This window comes from Notothenia rossii (assembly GCF_949606895.1).
Source record: "Notothenia rossii genome assembly, chromosome: 8".
NCBI lineage: Eukaryota > Metazoa > Chordata > Actinopteri > Perciformes > Nototheniidae > Notothenia > Notothenia rossii.
Window position 1 is genome coordinate 17,802,587 of NC_136906.1, and position 25,271 is coordinate 17,827,857.

General features: G+C 38.2%; 3 protein-coding genes and 1 pseudogene across 8 annotated transcripts; 2 read left to right on the plus strand and 2 right to left on the minus strand.

Annotated features, from left to right (window-relative positions):
- Window positions 1-1,188: 1,188 nt before the first annotated feature.
- On the minus strand, window positions 1,189-22,315 carry LOC307016609 (immunoglobulin lambda-1 light chain-like). Of its 3 annotated transcripts, none has more exons than XM_079645786.1 (4): window positions 22,224-22,315; window positions 4,275-4,601; window positions 2,493-2,522; window positions 1,189-1,719 (listed from the first exon to the last, which is right to left on the minus strand). In XM_079645786.1, exons 1-4 carry the CDS (start codon window positions 22,261-22,263, stop codon window positions 1,394-1,396), a joined length of 723 nt encoding a protein of 240 aa, XP_079501912.1. In that variant the 5' UTR covers window positions 22,264-22,315; the 3' UTR covers window positions 1,189-1,393. The 3 variants fall into 3 exon arrangements, with proteins under 3 accessions (XP_079501912.1, XP_079501911.1, XP_079501910.1); XM_079645785.1 differs by lacking the exon at window positions 22,224-22,315 and adding an exon at window positions 4,694-4,803; XM_079645784.1 differs by lacking the exons at window positions 4,275-4,601; window positions 22,224-22,315 and adding exons at window positions 2,827-3,156; window positions 3,240-3,364.
- Window positions 5,529-7,078, plus strand: LOC307014283 (annotated as a pseudogene). The gene is made up of 2 exons (XR_013810544.1): window positions 5,529-5,695; window positions 6,374-7,078. The product of XR_013810544.1 is annotated as an uncharacterized misc_RNA (transcript).
- LOC307014536 (immunoglobulin lambda-1 light chain-like) lies at window positions 8,265-12,414 on the plus strand. 2 transcript variants are annotated; one of them, XM_079642518.1, is made up of 4 exons: window positions 8,265-8,367; window positions 8,460-8,781; window positions 11,085-11,119; window positions 11,890-12,414. In XM_079642518.1, the coding sequence occupies exons 1-4, from the start codon at window positions 8,328-8,330 to the stop codon at window positions 12,213-12,215; spliced, it is 723 nt and encodes a 240-aa protein (XP_079498644.1). In that variant the 5' UTR covers window positions 8,265-8,327; the 3' UTR covers window positions 12,216-12,414. The 2 variants fall into 2 exon arrangements, with proteins under 2 accessions (XP_079498644.1, XP_079498643.1); XM_079642517.1 differs by lacking the exons at window positions 8,265-8,367; window positions 8,460-8,781 and adding exons at window positions 9,750-9,855; window positions 9,948-10,269.
- LOC307016610 (immunoglobulin lambda-1 light chain-like) lies at window positions 20,154-25,023 on the minus strand. 2 transcript variants are annotated; one of them, XM_079645787.1, is made up of 4 exons: window positions 24,920-25,023; window positions 24,501-24,827; window positions 21,475-21,504; window positions 20,154-20,699 (listed from the first exon to the last, which is right to left on the minus strand). In XM_079645787.1, exons 1-4 carry the CDS (start codon window positions 24,957-24,959, stop codon window positions 20,374-20,376), a joined length of 723 nt encoding a protein of 240 aa, XP_079501913.1. In that variant the 5' UTR covers window positions 24,960-25,023; the 3' UTR covers window positions 20,154-20,373. The 2 variants fall into 2 exon arrangements, with proteins under 2 accessions (XP_079501913.1, XP_079501914.1); XM_079645788.1 differs by lacking the exons at window positions 24,501-24,827; window positions 24,920-25,023 and adding exons at window positions 23,086-23,409; window positions 23,502-23,647.
- Between the last annotated feature and the right edge of the window lie 248 nt (window positions 25,024-25,271).

Genomic DNA, 25,271 nt, shown 5'->3' on the forward strand with positions numbered 1-25,271 from the left:
CCAAAAATGAACTTGCTCCTAAAGTAATTAAAAAAGATGGGAGTGGAACTGAAACATCCTGCTGAGACCAACTTTCACTGTCAACATCTCGTTCACTTCATCAGGCTGATTATATTCCAAAACACTGATGGACGAGAGGACTGATTTTAGAGTCTTCTTAGATATACGTCCGAATATCAGCATCAGACAGAGAATAAGATTCATGGAAAGGCTCTCTCTTGAATCTGCCTGAGAACAATCCTGATCCAAAGGTGGGTGAACATTCATTATGATAACATCTAAGGACATATCAGGGAGCTTCTCCAGGAACCTGTTTACCAACTGACTGAATTAGTCAAATCTCTCTTGCAGTTGAGAACAACCTCTTAAAAACGATTTAAGAGTGTCTGCAGATGATTAGATTAAATGTGAATGTAGTGTTTTCATTCGGTTTTGTTTGAACTGAACATGAATCTATTTATTTTTGTAATGTGTATCAGTTAGCTTTGAGGCCTCAAGTGGTCAAAGTCACTGTTACTGTATTTGTTGAATTAATCCTGCTGTCTGTAAACTTACTTTTAGGGAGATAGTTATGGAAAGATTAAGTAGAATTGAAATCCTGAATTATTGAAACATTTCAGACATTATGGATGATGCTGGAGGGCATTTTTATTAATTCATATTGTGATAGTTAAAGTATGACTTAAAGGGGACCTATCATGCAAAATGCACTTTTCAATGTCTTTTATACATAAATATGTGTGCCCGGTGTGTCAAGGAACTCACAAAGTATCAGAAAACAATTTCAGTTAGAGAAGTTTCACTACTTTACACAGAGCTGACACTTGACCTCTTCATTTACATGGAGCTATAAATAAGGAGACGAGGCCTACAGGTGCATTCTGGGACGGAAGGGAGGAGGGGTAGAGAGGTGATGCTTGACTGATGGAGGATGAAAACTCACTTTCACTTTCTCTTTTTTTCAGATTTCTTCTCAGATCTTAACCGGTGCAAGCAGCTTAAAACCAGCGACCGTAATGTTTATCTCTGTCTTCTGCTTTCATTAAAAATAAACTTCTAATAACAATTGGGCTTTCTGAAACACATATTTTGATTAGTAAGAATTTGGAAAGACAGGTCTTTAATCTCAAAGTTTCAAGATTTCATTGAAAAGTATGAATAAATACAAACACATTTTTTGTTCTCAGATATTTTTTTATTTTTTTTATTTTTCAATAAATCTTGCAAAAAGGAAATGCGCCATTACCAAAGCTGATACAACACTTCCCTCTTACTGTCAACATTTCTATCACAAGCCTGCAGACACATGTTCTCTCACATGTAAAGCTGGTGATGACCAAACAGCCCACACACAATAAAGCAGCAGACAGTAAATGGTCATTGTGCTCCTCTACTATTGCTCAGCGGGACACTCTGACTTCTTGATGTTTTGCTCTGAAGTCTGGGAGCCCTGAGTCACTTTACATGTGTAAACCTTATCCATGTTCCAGTCTGACGTCTGGACGGACAGATAGCTGCTGATTTGAAAAGTCTTGTCGGGTTGCTGAGCAGCGGTGCTGCTAGAGATCCCACTGCTCACTGGACTCCCAGCAGACAACCAGCTCACATCTGCAAAAGGCACAGACTGACTGGACAGACACAGCAGAGAGGCTTTGTTGGCCTGGAGCTCAGCACTGGACGGAGGGAAGACTGTGAGGACAGGAGGAGGGAGGCTGGAGCCTGAAAACACATGGAGAGCTTCCATCAAATACTAATCAAATCATTTATACAAATCATGACAGAAACAGAACCATTTAGTATATGAGTTTATATTATTAGAATCATTCTCAAAAAGGTAAACCATGTTAAATTGGTAAAAGAGAAAAAAAGTCTTGACCTAATATTAGCACTGTTCCTTTTAAAACAAATCTATAAAAAAAAAATATATATATATTTTGTATTTATTAAGAATAATATTAATAATTTCATAAAGTCACTTTATTTGTCTTATCCTGAATTTAAATGTGTACAATTCTTATTTCAATCAATGCAAAATATGATGGTGGATCAGTAACTCGGCTTCTTTATATGTATCGAACCACCTAAGAGAGAAAAATACTAATCCCATATAGCCACAATATTATTCAGGGGTATTTTAAATTATCCTTAAATTTAAGACTAAGCACACACATTCAGTATTGATATTACAATGCACATATAATGAGCCTTCATATTAAATATAGTTTATGAATGTTACACAATCTGGTAAAATGTCCTCAACCAATAAATTGTTTTAAAATATTTCTATAAAATATTTTAAACATTGTGAGCATTTGAGATTGTTCCATTAGCTTCAAATGTACAGCTTGTCATGAATATCTGAAAACCAGTCTGTTATTTAATGAAAAACATTCTTAATGTTTAAAAAAATAAGCAACACAAACAATGATTATGACTATTAATACAGAAAAATTAAATATATCCTGTTTCACGATGAGTTAGAAAGTACTTACTTGTCACAATCAGCTTGGTGCCTTGTCCGAATACCACAGTGATTCAGTTTGTATACATGGCTGTACAAAAACCTCCTGACTCTCACTGATGAGGGGAGCGGAACTGAAACATCCTGCTGAGAGCAACTTTCACTGTCAACATCTCCTTCACTTCATCAGGCTGTTTATATTCCAAAACTCTGCTGGACTTGAGGAATGCATTTTGAGTCTTCTTAGATATACATCCACATATCAACATCAGACAGAGAATAACATTCATGAGAATGCTCTCAGAATTCATTAAAACTGTAGTGAGTCTCTCACTGAGGTTTTTGTCACGGTGTGAATCACTGTGATACAGCTGCAGAAGCAGAGTCATCCCACATCGCACAGTAATACTGAGCAGAGTCTCCTGCCTCTGCCTGCTTAATGATGAACTGGAAATCTATTGTTGATGAGGCTTTAGAGTTGAATCTGTCTGAAGAGAACCCTGATCCAAAGGTTGGTGAACTGCTAGAATGATAAAATGTAAGGACATACTGAGGAGCTTCTCCAGGAACCTGTTTATACCAACTAACAGGATTACTAAAATGTCTCTCCACGTTGCAGTTGAGAACAACCTCTCGTCCTGTAGAGACTGTGTGGACAGCAGGCGTCTGAGTCAGCACTATCACTGCATCAACACCTGTCAACATAGAGGAACAGACATGAGTGAGAGGTGTATGTGTGAAAATATGGGCTGTAAAAAGAATGATAAGAATATCTTACATGTTAGAGCAGTGATGAGAGTGCAGAGGGTCCCCAGCATGGTGTCAGTGTGTGCTGTAAACGTCCCTTACTGTCCAGCTGAGAGGTGAGCAGAGTGAGAGGAGAAGAGAGACTGAAGCTTATAAACACACTGAGAGAGGAGAAGTGCAGGAGGAGGAGTTTCTACACTCAGCATGTTTTCATTCACTTTCAAACCAAGATATGTTTTTTTTATTTGATTTTCGTTGTGGCGTTGAATTTTACCAGCAATCTCATTATGTTAATGTGAGGATTATGGGTTTGGAAGTCTGTTAATGTCCTTTGCTCAAGTATTATTCAGTCCTGTGAGATGGATCCTGATCAAATCTCCAGTTTTTACATAGGAAAAAGGTTTGCACCCTCACTTGTTTAAATATTCTTACCACAGAAAAAGTACATGTTACCTAATAGCACAAACTGACTTACAAACAAATGAAAAAGTTCTGCCTGATTTGAGTTTAATCAAGCGTTGTCTTTTAGGTGTGCTTTAGCTGAACATAAATCAGCTACATTATGTTATCTCCAAACTGTGTATTATGACATTTGGGTGTGTCTCAAGACACTGCATTCATGTAGTCAGTTTCCTGTCACTTTTGTAGCAGCTGGACATGTACAAATCATGACAGTCTTGGAGGGTATATATTTAATCGAGTAATGATCACATTTTGTTTTTTCAAACTTTAACATGTTTTATGGTTATAGAAAGTATGTGGCAAGAAAATGTAGATTTTAAATCCCAAAACTATAAATACATGTCAGATTGAATGTATCATAGTAGATTTTACTTCCTTCCTTTTCCTTTTATTTTCAAAGAGTGCATGGAAGGTTAAAAATACATTTATAATTTAATCTGTTATTGTGTAAATTAATCCAATAAGAGCATTACATGATTTTTAACAACTGATTGCACATATGGTGTGATAGTTAGTTTTAGAAGTCTCTGTTATCAGATGTATGAGAAACTGAAAAAGCAGAAGTTCTTGTGAGGAGGTTTTTGTCACGGTGTAAATCACTGTGATACCCACTCTTTAGCAGAGCTGTCCCATGTGTGACAGTGATAAACTGCTGAGTCTCCCTCCTCCACATTGCTGATGATCAAACGATAATCTGATGTAGACTGATGATTAGATGTGAACTTTGGAGAGGAGAAGCCAGAGCCATAGGTTGGAGTGCTATAGCTCTGATAAAACTTCAGTACAAACTGAGGGAATCCTCCAGGAATCTGTTTATACCAGCGAGCAGCATTGTTAGTAACAGTCCCCAGGTTACAGTCCATGGAGGCTGTCTCTCCTTTCCTCACCGTCACTACAGGCTTCTGTGTCACCACCGTCACACCACTCACACCTGGAAACAACAAGAGGACATGGAGTCAAGAGAAACACACAGACTGATGAATCCAACATGAGGTCAGAGCTGCAGTCAGTCAGCCTGCTTACATGTTAGAGCAGTGATGAGAGTGCAGAGGGTCCCCAGCATGGTGTCAGTGTGTGAGGAGGGTCTTGGAACTAAGAAAGTGAGCTCACTGCTGACAGAGGAGAGGGTTTGGAGGATGAGGAGAGGAGGAGCTGGAGGAGCCCTTTCATACTTGAACACTGAAACTGAGAGTGGCTGACAGGAGGAGGAGCTTTGGGACAATCTGCATACTTTTCACTATTGATGTATCACTTATCTTTTGTGGAGGGAAAATAGTTTAATTCATTCTTCAAGGAAGAGAGGGAGGATGAAAACTCACTTTCAGTTGCTCATTGTTTCAGATTTATTCTAGGATCGTAACTATTGTAAGCAGCTAAAAACAACACATGTGTTTGTCTCTCTGTTTTGATTCCATTAAAACATTATTTATAATAACCATTCTGATGCCTGAATGTTAATGAACATATTTAATTAATAAATATGAGGAAAAACAGGTCTGTAATAAAAAACACAAGGTTTCATGGAAATGTATGAATCAATAAGAAAAGAAATGTGAACATTTCAGAAAGTATGTTTGATGCTAGAGTGTATATTTATATGTTTTCAATATTAAATGTATTAAAGTTATGGATACATTTCATCAACTATTGTTCGGATACAAGCATTTCAATGCTTTTAAACCAATTATTCTTAACATGCAGAGCTCAGAAATGGAAGCAGGAAACCTCACGTTGGGACTCTAAAGGTCAGGGAAAGTCTGTGGTCAATTTCGGTTTTCCTCAATTTGTGAATCCTAAATAAAGTATTGTTTAAAAAAAAAAAAACACTCAAATGAAGATTCTGTTTGGAAAGATCAGGATGAATATTATCTCCTCCTCTACATTTCTGTCTTCAGCAGGACACACCAATGGCAAGACTTGCTCCAATTTGACCTAGGTACTGGACAACTGGAAATATGCCATTTTAACCCAAGTGAAAGATCTGCTGATCAATGACCACGCTTCAGTCCTGCCTGAATACAACAGGTGGGTCACAACGGCTTCTCACTTTAAATTGTATTGCTGGTATGCTCAAACAAGATCAAGAAGAGAACATGTTGAGTAAGAGTGAGAATAACAACAGTCAGTGATGTCAGTGTGCTTTTAATGGTTTGCAATTGTGGGTAATAATAAATTATATAACTTGCTTTGCTCTGCGCATGACAACTGAACTATCAGAGCAAGTAAGTGATCCCATCCACACAAAGCCAACTCAACTTTGTAAATGACCTCACTATGGAGAATGTGCCAATGGGAAATGTTTCACCCGTAGATGTTCTGTGTATTGTGTAATATTGTGTTCTGATAAGTTCAGTGTTTTGGCTCTGGGACATGATACTAACAACTAGTAACGGACATTCCTGATCAACCATATCAGATGCAGTGCTTACTGCACGTGTCCTTTCCTAAACTATATTTTCAGATTCTTTAAAAGGGACTTCCGTTCTTTATGTCTGCTATCCTGATGTTTCTGCATGTGGTGGGGCTGCTCCTGCTTAACAACATGTTGTGACTTTAAGCTCATGAGCTCTTGTCTTGGTTATGTATTTCAAGTAAACAATGTTCCTATTTCATGTCAGCTCATGAAAACATTGCCAAAGCTCATTCAAATAATGAAACCATTTGCTCTCTTGTACTTTCCTAAATGCCTCTACATGTGTCCAGGATCCAGCCTCTGTCCGAGGCCCTGGGAGACCTCTACAGGCAGTTCAACTCTCTGAAAGACGAGCCGGGTAGACTCACCTCAAAGTTTGACAGTGTGGAGGGTTTTGTGGACGACCTCAAGCAGGGCAGGTTTGCTCTGCCTCAGCGTCCCGTACAGAGGGTTCCCCCCGGTGTCGGACTGAGATCTCCACTGCGAGCACAGAGGAGGCCTCCTTACAGGGGGACGGTCCAGGAGCCCACCACCCTTGTCAGAGCGAGGACAAGAGGGCCACAGAGACCTTAGACCCTTCAGTGTGGATGTTTCACAATAATTCATATCTTTTATATATTCTTCACATAAGGAGATGATACGTTTGTATAATATGAAGTCATGCTCTTGTGATGCATTGTGTAGAAAAAATATGTTTTAATGAATTAAACGTATATTACCTTTCCCGACAAAGTCACCTTTAACCACAAGATGGCAGCATTCACTCACATTATATTAGCTGTCATTATTGTATTAATAACTGGACAGAAAGAACATGATGCCTAAAAATGTAATCTAACGTTGTGATATAATACTGTATAATCGGGTACAAATAATTATTTGATTATGATTGTTTGTATTTACCCAGATTATTATTAAAAATAGATTAATTTGCAACATGTTTTGACTTGACTTGATACATTGTAAAAGGACATAAAGGACTTATTTAGCATTTACATGTTTCTCTTTGACTCTAGTTGTATAAAGCATTGTGTCATTTATTCACACTCACAGTCCAGTGTTGTGGAAGTTGCCATGCAAGATGCCGGCCTAACCTCTGGAAACCATTTGTTCTTTATCAGTTTTAAGGCCACATGTTGCGCTGAAGAGATGTGTGCTGGTGTCGTGTTAGCTGTTGCCAATATGAAGTTCCTGAAAGTTAGGCCATATGGCTTTGATTTGTTTTCCTCTCTGTAGGAGCCTGTTTCTCCTACCTATTCTAAAATGAGTTCTAAATGGACCAAAGTATAATCAAGATTCAAGGTTATTTCTGACAAGATGAAGACCTTTGAAGAGAAAAACAGTTCCTCTGTTCATCGTTACTTTGAACTTCACTTTTCAAAAGGCAGTGATGAAAATATTAAGTTCAGGTATTTTTTACATAATTTAGATTTGTCTTTTATTTTGGATACTGCAAGAATTTACAGATGAACACTGAGAGCTAATTACAATCCATTATGAAGATTTCATAAGAAAACCTTATTTTTAATGAAAAAGGTAACTTCATGCAAAACTTTACAGTTCTGATAAAATCAGCTACTGAGTTTTCATGCTCCGTCAGTCAAGCATCACCTCTCTACTCCTCCCTCTCTTCCGTCCCAGGATGCACCTGTAGGCCTCGTCTCCTTATTTATAGCTCCATGTAAATGAAGAGGTCAAGTGTCAGCTCTGTGTAAAGTAGTGAAACTTCTCTAACTGAAATACATTGATAGTTTCATTGTTAACATTTGGTCATTCACAGTTTACTTCTAAATGTGCAGTCAGTTTAGTTTAAGATCCTGTAGCAGATGTATGTTGTTGACTCATTATCAAAACGTTTAAAATAATGAAAACAACTTTAACGTATAAATCCCATCTTTATTAACCAATGAAAGACATGTATTTAAACTGTTATTTTTGTACATTGCGTTAATGTGTGCATATCCCAACATTTGGCCTAAGCTACATAATTGTACTTCAACATTTCAATATTAACACAATTAATGAATTAAACTATTTTCCCTCCACAAAAGATAAGTGATACATCAATACTGAAAAGTATACAGATTGTCCCAAAGCTCCTCCTCCTGTCAGCCACTCTCAGTTTCAGTGTTCAAGTATGAAAGGGCTCCTCCAGCTCCTCCTCTCCTCATCCTCCAAACCCTCTCCTCTGTCAGCAGTGAGCTCACTTTCTTAGTTCCAAGACCCTCCTCACACACTGACACCATGCTGGGGACCCTCTGCACTCTCATCACTGCTCTAACATGTAAGCAGGCTGACTGACTGCAGCTCTGACCTCATGTTGGATTCATCAGTCTGTGTGTTTCTCTTGACTCCATGTCCTCTTGTTGTTTCCAGGTGTGAGTGGTGTGACGGTGGTGACACAGAAGCCTGTAGTGACGGTGAGGAAAGGAGAGCCAGCCTCCATGGACTGTAACCTGGGGACTGTTACTAACAGTGCTGCTTGCTGGTATAAACAGATTCCTGGAGGAGTCCCTCAGTTTATTTTATATTTTCATCACAGCTATAGCGCTCCAACCTATGGCTCTGGCTTCTCCTCTCCAAAGTTCACATCTAATCATCAGTCTACATCAGATTATCGTTTGATCATCAGCAATGTGGAGGAGGGAGACTCAGCAGTCTATTACTGTCAGACATGGGACAGCTCTGCTAATGAGGGGGTATCACAGTGATTTACACCGTGACAAAAACCTCCTCACAAGAACTTCTGCTTTTTCAGTCTCTGACACATCTGATAACAGAGACATCTAAATTTAGTCACACCCTATTTGCAATAATTTGTTAAAAATAATGTAATGTTCTTAGTGGATTAATTTGCACAATGACAAATGAAATTACATAAGTATTTGTTACCTTTCATACACTCTTTACAAATAACATTTGTATGAATGAAGCTATAAATCACAGGAAGTTAAATCTACTGAGATCCATTATATCTGACATGTTTGCATACTTTTTGGACTTAAATGCCACCGTTTCTTGCCACATCATTTCTTCCACCAATAGAAGACCTTCAGGTTTGAAAACACAAAATGTGACTATTATTAAATTAAATAAATGCCCTGGTGCAAAGAATCTCATGACTTTTACACGTCCAGCTGCAACAAAAGAGACAGGAAACATGAATGCGGTGACACACCCCAATGTCATTTAATACACAGTGTGGAGATAACATACTGTAGCTGATTGATGTTCAGCTAAAGCACACCTAAAAGACAACGCTTAATTCAACTCAAATTAGGCAAAGATTTTGTATTTGTTTGAAAGTCAGATCGTATTATTAGGTAACATGTATTTTCCTGTGGGATTATCATTCAAACATGTGAGGGTGCAAACCTTTTTCCTACATGATGAATGGGATTGTGTGACATCAAATAAAATAGAGATGTAATCAGGATATCCATCTCACCGGAGTGAATAATACTCGAGCAAAGGACATTAACAGACTTCCAAACCCATAATCCTTACATTAACATTATGAGATTGCTGGTAAAATTCAACGCCACAACGAAAGTCACATCAAAAAAATATATCTTAGTTTGAAAGTGAATGAAAGCAGTGCTGAGTGTAGAAACTCCTCCTCCTGCACTTCTCCTCTCTCAGTGTGTTTATAAGCTTCAGTCTCTCTTCTCCTCTCACTCTGCTCACCTCTCAGCTGGACAGTAAGGGACGTTTACAGCACACACTGACACCATGCTGGGGACCCTCTGCACTCTCATCACTGCTCTAACATGTAAGCAGGCTGACTGACTGCAGGTCTGACCTCATGTTGGATTCATCAGTCTGTGTGTTTCTCTTGACTCCATGTCCTCTTGTTGTTTCCAGGTGTGAGTGGTGTGACGGTGGTGACACAGAAGCCTGTAGTGACGGTGAGGAAAGGAGAGACAGCCTCCATGGACTGTAACCTGGGGACTTATACTGGCAATGTTGCTAGCTGGTATAAACAGATTCCTGGAGGAGTTCCTCAGTTTGTTTTATATTTTCATCACAGCTTTAGCGCTTCAACCTATGGCTCTGGCTTCTCCTCTCCAAAGTTCACATCTAATCATCAGTCTACATCAGATTATCGTTTGATCATCAGCAATGTGGAGGAGGGAGACTCCGCAGTCTATTACTGTCAAACATGGGACGGCTCTGTGAATGAGGGGGTATCACAGTGATTTACACCGTGACAAAAACCTCCTCACAAGAACTTCTGCTTTTTCAGTCTCTGACACATCTGATAACAGAGCCTTCAAACAACTCAGTGTCCCACACCATGTGCAATAACCTGTTTAAAAACATTTAAAGGATTTTACCAGATTCATTTTAACAATAATTTATAAATGTATCCATACCTTTTATAAATTCTTTAATAATGAAAATACGAATACATAAATATGCCATATAGCATCATCCATAATACATGAAAATAATTCAGGCTTTTAAATCCACTTTATCTTGCCAAATAATATCTTATAATAAAATAAAATGCACATAATCTGGGTTTAATACACAAAATACAGTAACAGTGACAGCACTTTAATGAGTCCTGTTTCCTTAGGCAAACCTGACACACAATATTGAAAAAGTAACATCACTACATGCACATCAGGAAATCTAGATGCAGGCAATCAATAAACTACATTATATTTTAAATCAGTTTGTATAATTCGAGAAGATGTTTGTTTGTAGGGATTAACATTGAAACATTTGAAGATACAATCATTTTCCATTCTGTTACGTTCACAAATAAAGATGAAAGTGAAGATAAATATGAACTGATACATTGATAGTGTGGTTTATAAGTGTATTAGACGATGAATTAAAATGGAGATAAATTCCCAATCTCTATCTGGCGGAAGTTAATAAGGAGATGTTGACAGTGAAAGTTGCTCTCAGCAGGATGTTTCAGTTCCACTCCCCTCATCAGTGAGAGTCAGGAGGTTTTTGTACAGCCATGTATACAAACTGAATCACTGTGGTATTCGGACAAGGCACCAAGCTGATTGTGACAAGTAAGTACTTTCTAACTCATCGTGAAACAGGATATATTTGATGTTTCTCTTATGTATGAAGAGCAATAATCATTGTTTGTGTTGCTCACTGTTTTAAACCTTAAGAATGTTTTTCTTTAAATAACAGACTGGTTTTTAGATCTTCATGCCTAGCTGTGTAATTGAAATGAAATGCTCACAATGTTTTACATATTTTCTACAAACATTTTAAAACAATTTGATGGTTGAGGGAATTTTACCAGATTTGAACAGTTTTAACATTTATGAACTATATTTAAAATGAAGGCTCATTAGATGTGCATTAAAGTCATTCCTGAATGTGTGTGATTAGTCTGAAGTTTAAGGATCATTTTAAATACCCCTGAATAATATTGTAGCTATATGGGATTGGTATTTTTCTCTCTTTGGTGGTTAGATACATACAAACAAAGCAGAGTTACTATTGATACACCATCATATTTCACAATGAATGAAATTAGTATTTTACAAATGTGAATACAGGATAACATATTTAAAAGGGACATTATTCATTGATTAAAAGGATTCTGAATAAATAAAAAAATATGTATTGCGTTGTGTTTGATAGATTTTTTTTAAAAGGAACAGTGCTCATATTAAGTCAAGACTTATATGTTTCTCTTTTACCAATGCTTAACTTTTTGAAATTGCTTGTTATAATATAAACTCATATAATAAATGATTCTGTTACGGTCATGCTTTGTATAAATGATTTGATTAGTATTTGATGGAAGCTCTCCATGTGTTTTCAGGCTCCAGCCTCCCTCCTCCTGTCCTCACAGTCTTCCCTCCGTCCAGTGCTGAGCTCCAGGCCAACAAAGCCTCTCTGCTGTGTCTGTCCAGTCAGTCTGTGCCTTTTGCAGATGTGAGCTGGTTGTCTGCTGGGAGTCCAGTGAGCAGTGGGATCTCTAGCAGCACCGCTGCTCAGCAACCCGACAAGACTTTTCAGATCAGCAGCTATCTGTCCGTCCAGACGTCAGACTGGAACATGGATAAGGTTTACACATGTAAAGTGACTCAGGGCTCCCAGACTTCAGAGCAAAACATCAAGAAGTCCGAGTGTCCCGCTGAGCAATAGTAGAGGAGCACAATGACCATTTAGTGTCTGCTGCTTTATTGTGTGTGCTGTTTGGTCATCACCAGCTTTACATGTGAGAGAACATGTGTCTGCAGGCTTGTGCTAAAGTTGTGACAGTTACGTGGAGGTGTTGTATCAGCTTTGCTAATGATTTAAATGTTTTTCAACATATTCAATTAAAACGCATTTCATAAAAACATTCTATTGCTTCTGTATTTTTTGTTAGTGATCATTGCAGTCAAGAATACACAGATGGTATCTTTATATCTCACTTTTAGTTAAATCTTTGTCAAGAAAATGTGCTTAAAATTCGTTCATGGTATAAACTTATTTAAGAAAATGATTTTTAAGTGTGATAAAGGATAAAATAGAGAAAAACGTAACTAATACGTATTTTTATGATATTCAAATCAGATAAAATCAGCAACTGAAAGTGAGTTTTCATCCTCTGTCAGTCAAGCATCACCTCTCTACCCCTCCGTTCCTTCCTTCCCAGGATGCACCTGCAGCCCTCCTCTTCTTTCTAATAGCTTTATGTAAATGAAGAGTTCAAGTAACAGCTTTCTGTCAAATAACAGTAAACTGTCAGTGACTGGAAACACAGATATTTGACCTTCTATGTGAATTATATATGTCTGCAGAGTATTCTTTTATATCCTTCATGGATTTCTACTAATCCAAGGAAGTTAATTTAATGAAAAAAATACCCCATCAGAATGAGACTCAGTGTCTGTTGTAATTCTACACTTTAGTTATATCAAGTTAGATTGTCTCATTCATTCAAAGAGCTTTTGGATATTTTGCACTCTCATCTAGCTACATTTTAACCTTCTAGTTTGAGAAGGTTAAACTTCAATCATGTATTCATTTTCTTCACAACTTGAACATTTTTTCACATGGACTCAACTTGCCTTAGTAAGTTATCAGTTGGAAAATGAAAGAAAAGAAAAAGGCGGGAGGTTAGAGAGCTACAGAAAAAAAGATCTGCTTCCGCATTTGAGTTTAAAGAAACCTCCTCTTTAAACTGAATGCTAGGTTGAAGAGTGGATATGATCAACTTTTTATATCCTGAAGATATGTCATGTTTTAACCCGGACTAAAGTAAAAACACATTTTGATATAAATGAGAGGACTACTACACATCTTTGATTTCAGCTGCACTGTAAGGGTTACCAAACTAGGCTCTGATACCATAATGCTATTTATGATAATGCTCTCTGTGTCGGAAAATAAAAGTATAAACTTCTGTAAGACTTTGATAAGACTTCCCTAAGTCTGTGGAAAAAATATATATCCGCCACAACTGCCACCACAAGCACTGTCACACCAAGAACTGCATGTAGATGGGCACGCACTCGCTGGCCCAGGGGACCCCCTGAATCTAGAAGGTATCGATCAGGAAGCGAATGATGAGGATGACGACAGCGAGGAGGGACATGAACAGACCTGAAGACTCAGACAGGAGGACAAAGAGAGACAAAGAAATGACAGCTGTAAATCGTGAGGGTTCCCATATTTTCTGAAACATCAAATTCAATTCTTGGACTTTTCAGTCCCAATTACTGTAACACGTATGCTACTGTTACAACTAGCAAGCTTTAAATGAACATGTCAATAAAGACAGGTGTGACTTGGAAAGATAAGTCAAATCACTTCTAGTTCTATTCCTGGCAAAAATATTATTTTATATATATCAACAATCGCACCAACAGCTGTCTCCTTCTCACCAAGCTGCCTTCTGATGGTCTTGTAGCCAATCCCAGCCTTTTGCAGGTCTACTATCATGTCCCTGAGGTCCTCAGACAGCGCTTTAGTCTTACCCATGGTGGAGAGGTTGGAATCTGATTGATTCATTCTGTGGACAGGTGTCTTTTATACAAGTTGATATGAGGGGTGCTTTCCTAAAGGATATGGATTTACCCGTCTGTGGGAGCCAGAATTATTGTTTGTTGCAAGGGGATCAAATATTTATTTCACGCAATAAAATGCAAATTCATTTATATCTCTTATTTTGTACATTCTTGGATATTCTTTTTGATATTCTGTCTCTCATTAGTAAAATAAACATTATAAAAAATGTTATTATAAAAAAATGATAGACTGTTCATTTCTTTGTAAGTGGTTAAACTTACAAAATCAGCAAGGGATCAAATAATTATTTCCTTCACTATTTTTATATAAATATATACACCCCCATTTATACAGTATACAATCATTAAGTTGCAGCCCATTATTTCATTGAAACTTGTATCTACTTGGGTACATTCATTGCTTGAAAAATGCATCACATTTAAAGAGATGGAATGTAAACTCTCAAACTACAGCAGTCAGATAAAGGAAGTGGTGTGTCGTAGACTGACATATGAAAATACGCAAGTACTATGACCTCTACATTTTCATTTGGAACAGAGATTAAGTAAATGTAGGCTACGTAGTGACCCTCCATCAGAGGAATTGAGTATTCTGACCAACTATTTCCATTTGGTTTGTGTATTTGATGTTTGAAAGAGTGCAGATGAATATGTTACGTGTTCACTGAAGTAATGCACATAATAGACGGCAAAGAATGTTCTATCAATTAGCTAATTAACACGTAGTTTAAGGTTGTGTTTTGTGTACGTGGAGTAATACGTGAACAAAAACGAATCATGTTGTTAGTAGATTCTATTGGCGGAATTGTCAGTAGAATTAGAACACTCGTGTTCTGTTCCATTAAACAGAGGTAGGAATCTAGAAGGAGACAGAGTTCCAGCTCACTTCACAAAACCCACTAAACAGGTAAGACACTTCACAGCAGAGCAGGAAACTACTTTTTATTTGACTTTTTCTGTTTAGGATAATTGTATTGTGTTGGGGGAAGATTTCATTACTGTTTCCCACATTTCACACTCAAGTCAAATAGTTTTTTCTTTAGTTACATTTGAAATATCAGTACAGTAGGATCTCCTGTTATCAAGACAGGCAAATGCATGTTTTGTCTCACATAAAACTATTTTAACTTGTAAATATTGCACAAGCTCTTGCCTAAATTGTATGTGCACAAAATAGACTGCATTTAAATCTTGGATTTGCACCAGAGACAACTTTATGTGAGAAGTTTGAAGTGCTTGCAGTTGTGACCTTTTGCAGTTTTCCCGCAGATAACACGTACACTTAAGACGATTTCAGAGACATTTCACACAACAGAATACATTAATCCCTTTCATAAAATGAATTGTAGATCTAAAAAATACTTATTTGCCATGTTACAGAAAAGGCTTCTCTTCAGCTAATCAAAGAAAACATTACTTTCATTTTAGTTCATGACGTTTGGTTAGGTTACAAAGTAGTTTTGCTGCTTGGAGACAAATATTCATATCAGTGATTTAACAGCAGTTTGTCTTTGTGTCTGCAGTTTTACAACGACAGTTTACGAAATACAAACAGAGAACATGTTTGGATCCATCTTTGGACTAAACGTATTTGCGAGACAGTCTCGAGGGGATATGCACTTTCCATCGAAGACGTCCAATCAAAGGGCTTTGAGTCCTTTGCCTATTGAAGACATAATCTTTTCCTCTATCTTGGAGGAGGAAAGACCAAGGGGGGACAACCCTTCATGCTCTGAAGACAGAAAACCTTCTACCAGCTGCATGTACGGACAAAGGGGTGAGAGGCCTTCGTGTTCTGGAGACAACAAGCCCTCCAGCGTCAGCCGAATGTACGGCACAAGTGATGACAGCAATTCGTCTTCTGAGGACGACGAGCCTCCTACCACATGCCGCATGTACGGCACAAGTGATGACAGCTCTTCCTCTCCTAAAGACGATGAGCCCTCTATCAGCAGGAAGGCGCTCGAGAAGACAAGAGGAAGGTTGAGACGTCAGTCACCTGGAGACATCGTTTCTCAAGAATCTTTTGACCTGCAACTCAAGAGGTCTCCTTCCCCACGAGTGATCGACCTTCTTATGGTTGAGACATCCCAGCAGAGTCACAAACAACCTCCCTCTGTTCAGGATGAGGAGAAAGACAGGAAAGAGCAGATAGAAGAGGTAATGGAGAGAGAAAAGAAGGAATGGATGGAGAAACAAATAAGGAAGTTGGAGATGACTTGGGAGAAGAAATGGGAGAAGGAGAGGAAAAGGCGAGTGAAAAAGGCAAATAAAAAGGAGAGCTTGGCTAACAAGGAGAGAGAAAAACAGGAGAAGAAGTGCAGAGAAAATGAGAAGAGAGAGGAGATGGAAAGACTGAGTGATGAGGCGAGAGAGAAAGACAGACAGGAGGGGAGAGAATATATGGAGAAATATTTCAAGAATAAGGAGAGAGGAGAGAGGCAGATGGCGGAGTGGAGGGAGAGAGAAAGACAGAGGTGGGAGGAGATACAAGAGAAGAACAGATGGGCAAAGGAGCTGAGGGAGGAGATGGACAGAAAAAAGAAGGAGATGAAAGAGAGAGACAGACAGGAACAGGAGTGCAAAAGAGAGGAGAAAGAGAGACAGAGGAGGAGACAGAAGAGTAGAGAGGAGGAGGGTGAAAGGATTCACAAAGAGAGGAAACAGAGATGTAGACGGGAGGTGGTTGAACGTGATGAGACTAAATCAATAAACACTGTTCAGAGCCTCAAAACCGACAGGGACCATTTCCTCAAAGCAATACAAGAAAGCTTTGTGATAGAGCTCAAGTTCCTCAACTGTGGTAAGAAAGTCAACTTATATTTATACTAAGTTTCATCAACTATTACAAGTGAAAGTCATACATGACACTAACTTTGTTAAAAGAAGGTAATAACATATTTCCCCAAAAGTCAAAAAAACATTCCTTTACAGTTTATCAAAAAATAACTCACCAAATGTACTTATTTCAAGAATAATTATTTTTAAACTCCCAAGTGTGTCTCGTGTTCTGCAAGTTTGTGAAATGTGTTTATTTTCTGGAATCCTGTCAAGGATTTAAGAAACTTTGATAAAGAAATATGCATCTATTGGTTAGTCTGTTAATATGTTCATCTCAAAGTGGCCCTATACGCCTTATATGACTGATACAATGATCCTGGTAAACAGTAAATCTACTCAATCAAACATAAAGATAGTAATCTCACCAATCTCATTGTGTGATATGGCGCCATGCCAACATGTAATCTGTGACACACATCATACAAACTGGGCCTGTTGACACATCTGGACTCTAACCTTTTCATGTGCTGTTTGTTTCAGGGAACACCAATCCTAAGAGGGTGCCGGATATACCGGAGATACGCAAAACAAGGGCACAGCACAAAGAGAGAATAAAGGAACTAGAGCACAAGGTGAAGATTGAGGAAGAGAAGCAAAGAAAGTTGAACAAAATGAAGGAGAAACTGGAGGCAGAGAGGAAACGCTCGGAGGATGGCAGAAACTCATCTACTGCAGGTAAACGCTGGGGAATTTTCAGCGTTTTCAAACGCATGTAGAGAGATAGAGAAGACGACACCAACTCATTCTTTCCCCACACCGAGCTCCTCCTCCTCCACTCTGATTTGGACTGACTGTAGCCTCCTCAAACTCCTGCCTCAGAAGAACCTGCAGTTCCTCTAGCCTGCCCGAAACAAGGCTCTACTGAGACCTTCTCCATCTCTTCCCACACCGTGCTTCACGTCCTCCCCTGTTGACAAAAGCCTGAAAAAGTACTCTTGTTCCTCAGGCCCTAACTGTCTGTGGCCTCCTTGTAACTTTAAATACTGCAGCCCCTGTGCTCCAATTCTCCTCAGAGAATAAGTCAAAACGTTCCCTGACTACCTCAGTGACCATGCCAGAGACTAAATGTAATCTGGTCCTTGTGACTCTTCTCTATATCTGATGTCAAATTTCTTCTGCTCTGCTAAGACCAGTGTGTGAAAGGCGCTGCCTCCCACTGCTCCTACTAAAAGCCTTCTGTGTCCTAAATAAAACTGTTTCATTGCACTGATTTGTATGGACATTTAATCAATATTTTCATTTCATTCTGAGAGCTGAGAAATGACCTGAATTCTTAATGTAAATACAAAGTGTATTCAAATGTCTGAATAGCAGTGTGGGGGTAGTTACTCAAAGAAAGCAATTGCATTACACACTACTAGTTACTTTAAAAAAAAAGTAATGCTGAAAGTAATTAGTTCTTCTAGTTACATTACTTTTGAATTACTCATATATATTTCCTGCTCAATATGTTTCGGGAAGACAGCAATTCCACCGTGGATTCCACGATGTTTGCTGCGACTGTTTATATCTGCTACGAGACTCTTACATGTATGCTGCTTCCCTTAATCCGTGAAGTCGCGAGTGTAGCACAAGCAAAAAGGGCTGTTTGATTTGTTTTTCTGTCCGTTATGCGGATAGTCGAAGACCTTAAAAGTAACGCAAATAATGAGATAATTTCACGGGTAGTAACTTTAATGTTATTACTGCTAATCCAACAGTAACGTGTTACAGACTAATGTAATCTGATTACTGTAACTAGCATTGTTACTCCCAACACTGCTAATTAGTATGTAAACAATGTAATAATACAAATACAATTATAATCTTTTCAGTATTTGGAGAATCTATGCCAGATGGTGCTAAACATCTCACTAATGTTCTTTTTTATTTAACGAGTCCCCTATCTTTACACCTCTGCTGCTGGGATGTTGAAGAATAATAACACTCTCAGTAAACAAGAGCCCGTGCAGTAACAAGCGAGTCATAGTAGTAATTCAACTTTTTTTGCATTATTTTATTTTTACTTAATGAGTAAGGGCTTTATTACATTACCTTCAAGATTTCAATATAACACCAAAAATGAACTTGCTCCTAAAGTGATTAAAAAATAGGGGGGTGGAACTGAAACATCCTGCTGAGACCAACTTTCACTGTCAACATCTCGTTCACTTCATCAGGCTGATTATATTCCAAAACACTGATGGACGAGAGGACTGATTTTAGAGTCTTCTTATATATACGTCCGAATATCAGCATCAGACAGAGAATAAGATTCATGGAAAGGCTCTCTCTTGAATCTGCCTGAGGACAATCCTGATCCAAAGGTGGGTGAACATTCATTATGATAACATCTAAAGACATATCAGGGAGCTTCTCCAGGAACCTGTTTACCAACTGACTGAATTAGTCAAATCTCTCTTGCAGTTGAGAACAACCTCTTAAAAACGATTTAAGAGTGTCTGCATCTAGATGATCAGATTAAATGTGAATGTAGTGTTTTCATTCGGTTTTGTTTTAACTGAACATGAATCTATTTATTTTTGTAATGTGTTAGCTTTGAGGCCTCAAGTGGTCAAAGTCACTGTTACTGTATTTTGTGAATTAATCCTGCTGTCTGTAAACTTACTTTTAGGGAGATAGTTATGGAAGGATTAACTAGAATTGAAATCCTGAATTATTGAAACATTTCAGACTTTATGGATGATGCTGGAGGGCATTTTTATTAATTCATATTGTGATAGTTAAAGTATGACTTAAAGGGGACCTATCATGCAAAATGCACTTTTCAATGTCTTTTATACATAAATATGTGTGCCCGGTGTGTCAAGGAACTCACAAAGTGTCAGAAAACAATTTCAGTTAGAGAAGTTTCACTACTTTACACAGAGCTGACACTTGACCTCTTCATTTACATGGAGCTATAAATAAGGAGACGAGGCCTACAGGTGCATTCTGGGACGGAAGAGAGGAGGGGTAGAGAGGTGATGCTTGACTGATGGAGGATGAAAACTCACTTTCACTTTCTCTTTTTTTCAGATTTCTTCTCAGATCTTAACCAGTGCAAGCAGCTTAAAACCAGCGACCGTAATGTTAATCTCTGTCTTCTGCTTTCATTAAAAATAAACTTCTAATAACAATTGGGCTTTCTGAAACACATATTTTGATTAGTAAGAATTTGGAAAGACAGGTCTTTAATCTCAAAGTTTCAAGATTTCATTGAAAAGTATGAATAAATACAAACACATTTTTTGTTCTCAGATATATTTTTTTTATTTTTATTTTTCAATAAATCTTGCAAAAAGGAAATGCGCCATTAGCAAAGCTGATACAACACTTCCCTCTTACTGTCAACATTTCTATCACAAGCCTGCAGACACATGTTCTCTCACATTTAAAGCTGGTGATGACCAAACAGCACACACACAATAAAGCAGCAGACACTAAATGGTCATTGTGCTCCTCTACTATTGCTCAGCGGGACACTCAGACTTCTTGATGTTTTGCTCTGAAGTCTGGGAGCCCTGAGTCACTTTACATGTGTAAACCTTATCCATGTTCCAGTCTGACGTCTGGACGGACAGATAGCTGCTGATTTGAAAAGTCTTGTCGGGTTGCTGAGCAGCGGTGCTGCTAGAGATCCCACTGCTCACTGGACTCCCAGCAGACAACCAGCTCACATCTGCAAAAGGCACAGACTGACTGGACAGACACAGCAGAGAGGCTTTGTTGGCCTGGAGCTCAGCACTGGACGGAGGGAAGACTGTGAGGACAGGAGGAGGGAGGCTGGAGCCTGAAAACACATGGAGAGCTTCCATCAAATACTAATCAAATCATTTATACAAAGCATGACAGAAACAGAACCATTTAGCATATGAGTTTATATTATAACAAGCAATCTGAAAAAGTAAACCATGTTAAATTGGCAAAAGAGAAAAAAAGAAGTCTTGAACTAATATTAGCACTGTTCCTTTTAAAACAAATCTATAAAAAACAACCCAATAAATATTTTTTATTTCTTCAGAATAATACTAATAATTTCATAAAGTCACTTTATTTGTCTTATCCTGAATTTAAATGTGTACAATTCTTATTTCAATCAATGCAAAATATGATGGTGGATCAGTAACTCGGCTTCTTTGTATGTATCGAACCACCTAAGAGAGAAAAATACTAATCCCATATAGCCACAATATTATTCAGGGGTATTTTAAATTATCCTTAAATGTAAGACTAAGCACACACATTCAATATTGATATTACAATGCACATATAATGAGCCTTCATATTCAATATAATTTATGAATGTTACACAATCTGATAAAATGTCCTCATACAATAAATTGTTTTAAAATATTTCTATAAAATATTTTAAACATTGTGAGCATTTCAGATTGTTCCATGAGCTTCAAATGTACAGCTTGTCATGAATATCTGAAAACCAGTCTGTTATTTAATGAAAAACATTCTTAATGTTTAAAAAAATAAGCAACACAAACATTGATTATTACTATTAATACAGAAAAATTAAATATATCCTGTTTCATGATGGGTTAGAAAGTACTTACTTGTCACAATCAGCTTGGTGCCTTGTCCGAATACCACAGTGATTCAGTTTGTATACATGGCTGTACAAAAACCTCCTGACTCTCACTGATGAGGGGAGCGGAACTGAAACATCCTGCTGAGAGCAACTTTCACTGTCAACATCTCCTTCACTTCATCAGGCTGATTATATTCCAAAACTCTGCTGGACTTCAGGAATGCATTTTGAGTCTTCTTAGATATACATCCACATATCAACATCAGACAGAGATCAACATTCATTAGAATGCTCTCAGAATTCATTAAAACTGTAGTGAGTCTCTCACTGAGGTTTTTGTCACGGTGTGAATCACTGTGATACAGCTGCAGAAACAGAGTCATCCCACATCGCACAGTAATACTGAGCAGAGTCTCCTGCCTCTGCCTGCTTAATGATGAACTGATAATCTATTGTTGATGAGGCTTTAGAGTTGAATCTGTATGAAGAGAACCCTGATCCAAAGGTGGGTGAACTGTTAGAATGATAAAATCTAAGGACATACTGAGGAGCTTCTCCAGGAACCTGTTTATACCAACTGACGAAATTCCTAAAATCTCTCTCCACGTTGCAGTTCAGAATAACCTCTCGTCCTGTAGAGACTGTGTGGACAGCAGGCGTCTGAGTCAGCACTATCGCTGCATCAACACCTGTCAACATACAGAGGAAGAGACATGAGTGAGAGTTGTATGTGTGAAAATATGGGCTGTAAAAAGAATGATAAGAATATCTTACATGTTAGAGCAGTGATGAGAGTGCAGAGGGTCCCCAGCATGGTGTCAGTGTGTGCTGTAAACGTCCCTTACTGTCCAGCTGAGAGGTGAGCAGAGTGAGAGGAGAAGAGAGACTGAAGCTTATAAACACACTGAGAGAGGAGAAGTGCAGGAGGAGGAGTTTCTACACTCAGCATGCTTTCATTCACTGACAAACTAAAGTGTTGTATTTGATGTTACATGCATCTTCGTAATTATGGGAGCAATTTGATAGCTCATAATCTTAATGTTTTCAAGCATCTGTTGATGTAAAAATCTCCATTTTAATTCATCGTCTAATAATCGTATAAATCACAACATCAATATATGAGTTCGTATTTATCTTCACTTTCTTCTTTATTGCAGAAGTAGCTGTTTGGAGCAAGTTTGTATCTTTAAATGTTTAAATGTTAATCTCACCAAACACACATCTTATTTAATAATACAAACGGATTCAACAACTATTCAAGAGTCACTGCATCTAGATAAACTGATGTAAAGTGAATGTTATTATTTTTTGGTTTAAGCTGAACATAAATGAAACACTTTTTTAAAATTGTGTGTCAGGTGTCTTTGGGGCCTCAGGAAGCAGGATTCATGTAGTCAAAGTCCCGTCACTGTATGTTTTGTATTAATCCCAGTTTCACAATTAAAGCAGGTATTAAAGTTATGGATACATTTATCAATTATTGAATAAAATAAAAATATTTGTAATAATTTTAAAGAAGTTATTGCACATGGTGAGAAACACAGAGTTATTTGAAGGCTCTGTTATCAGATGTGTCAGAGACTGAAAAAGCAGAAGTTCTTGTGAGGAGGTTTTTGTCATGGTGTAAATCACTGTGATACGTTCTCTTTAGCAGAGCTGTCCCATGTTTGACAGTAATAGACTGCTGAGTCTCCCTCCTCCACATTGCTGATGATCAAACGATAATCTGATGTAGACTGATGATTAGATGTGAACTTTGGAGAGGAGAAACCAGAGCCATACTTTGGAGCGCTCCAGCCGTGATAACTATTTAATACAAACTGAGGAACTCCTCCAGGAATCTGTTTATACCAGCGAGCACCGTCATTCGAAGTCCCCAGGTTACAGTCCATGGAGGCTGTCTCTCCTTTCCTCACCGTCACTAAAGGCTTCTGTGTCACCACCGTCACACCACTCACACCTGGAAACAACAAGAGGACATGGAGTCAAGAGAAACACACAGACTGATGAATCCAACATGAGGTCAGAGCTGCAGTCAGTCAGCCTGCTTACATGTTAGAGCAGTGATGAGAGTGCAGAGGGTCCCCAGCATGGTGTCAGTGTGTGCTGTAAACGTCCCTTACTGTCCAGCTGAGAGGTGAGCAGAGTGAGAGGAGAAGAGAGACTGAAGCTTATAAACACACTGAGAGAGGAGAAGTGCAGGAGGAGGAGTTTCTACACTCAGCACTGCTTTCATTCACTGATAAACTAAAGTGTGTTTTTGATGTGACATACATCTCTAAAATTAGAGGAGAAATGTAATATCTCATAATTTTAATGTTTTCAAGCAGATGGGGTTTGGACATCTGCTGATGTAAAAATCTGCATTTTAATTCATCGTCTAATACTCGTATAAATCACAACATCAATATATCATTTCGTATTTATCTTCACTTTCTTCTTTATTGGTGAAGTAGCTGTTTGGAACAAGTTTGTATCTTTACATGTTTTAATGTTAATCTCACCAAACACACATCTTATTTAATAATACAAACTGATTAAAAAACTATTCAAGAGTCACTGCATCTAGATAAACTAATGTCATGTGAATTTGTTGTATTGTTTTGGTTTAAGCTGAACATAAATTTAAAAAATGTTTTTAAATTGTGTGTCAGGTATCTTTAGGGCCTCAGGAAACAGGATTCATGTAGTCAAAGTACCGTGACTGTTGCTGTATTTTGTGAATTAATCCCAGTTTCTGTACATTTTCTATCAGTGCAAGATATTATTTGAATCCTGAATTATTTCAAAATTTCAGATACTATGGACGTTGCAGGGGCCATACTTATTTATTAATGTTTTCATAATTAAAGCAGGTAATAAAGGCATGAATAGATTCATCAATTATTGTGTAAATGAATAAACTATTTTCTTTTTAGATATTTTTAAACAGGTTATTGCACATGGTGTGGGACACTGAGTTGTTTTGAATGCTCTGTTATCAGATGTGTCAGAGACTGAAAAAACAGAAGTTCTTGTTAGGAGGTTTTTGTCACGGTGTAAATCACTGTGATACCACCTCATTCACAGATCTGTCATATGTGTGACAGTGATAGACTGCTGAGTCTCCCTCCTCCACATTGTTGATAATCAAACGATAATCTGTGTTTAACTGATGGGTAGATGTGAACTTTGGAGAGGAGAAACCAGAGCTATACTTTGGAGCGCTATGGCTCTGATGAAACCTCAGTAGATACTGAGGGACTCCTCCAGGAATCTGTTTATACCAGCGAGCACTGCTATCAGTAACAGTCCCCAGGTTACAGTCCATGGAGGCTGTCTCTCCTTTCCTCACCGTCACTACAGGCTTCTGTGTCACCACCGTCACACCACTCACACCTGGAAACAACAAGAGGACATGGAGTCAAGAGAAACACACAGACTGATGAATCCAACATGAGGTCAGAGCTGCAGTCAGTCAGCCTGCTTACATGTTAGAGCAGCGATGAGAGTGCAGAGGGTCCCCAGCATGGTGTCAGTGTGTGAGGAGGGTCTTGGAACTAAGAAAGTGAGCTCACTGCTGACAGAGGAGAGGGTTTGGAGGATGAGGAGAGGAGGAGCTGGAGGAGCCATTTAATACTTGAACACTGAAACTGAGAGTGGCTGACAGGAGGAGGAGCTTTGTTTATAATGATTATTTAAAGTGTTTATTTCCTTGACAATCCCAACAAATTTCATGTCAAGGTCTGAAAAGACTTCCTGCAGCCGTTTTATGAAAAATAGTTTCTTATTTCAGTTCACAATGGTGTGATTCATCGCAGTTTTATTTTCTAGCCTTAGGAG

What these genes read in the sequence shown, in the direction of transcription:
- LOC307016609 (XM_079645784.1), bottom strand. Translation starts at nt 3,279, where the DNA reads ATGCTGGGGACCCTCTGCACTCTCATCACTGCTCTAACAT. An exon ending in TCTCATCACTGCTCTAACAT is followed by an intron (nt 3,157 to 3,239) that starts GTAAGATATTCT and finishes CTATGTTGACAG; the next exon opens with GTGTTGATGCAGTGATAGTG. An exon ending in CTCTGCTTCTGCAGCTGTAT is followed by an intron (nt 2,523 to 2,826) that starts CACAGTGATTCA and finishes TCACTGTGGTAT; the next exon opens with TCGGACAAGGCACCAAGCTG.
- LOC307016610 (XM_079645787.1), bottom strand. Translation starts at nt 24,959, where the DNA reads ATGCTGGGGACCCTCTGCACTCTCATCGCTGCTCTAACAT. An exon ending in TCTCATCGCTGCTCTAACAT is followed by an intron (nt 24,828 to 24,919) that starts GTAAGCAGGCTG and finishes TGTTGTTTCCAG; the next exon opens with GTGTGAGTGGTGTGACGGTG. An exon ending in ATCTGTGAATGAGGTGGTAT is followed by an intron (nt 21,505 to 24,500) that starts CACAGTGATTTA and finishes TCACTGTGGTAT; the next exon opens with TCGGACAAGGCACCAAGCTG.
- LOC307014536 (XM_079642518.1), top strand. Translation starts at nt 8,328, where the DNA reads ATGCTGGGGACCCTCTGCACTCTCATCACTGCTCTAACAT. An exon ending in TCTCATCACTGCTCTAACAT is followed by an intron (nt 8,368 to 8,459) that starts GTAAGCAGGCTG and finishes TGTTGTTTCCAG; the next exon opens with GTGTGAGTGGTGTGACGGTG. An exon ending in GACAGCTCTGCTAATGAGGG is followed by an intron (nt 8,782 to 11,084) that starts GGTATCACAGTG and finishes CTGAATCACTGT; the next exon opens with GGTATTCGGACAAGGCACCA.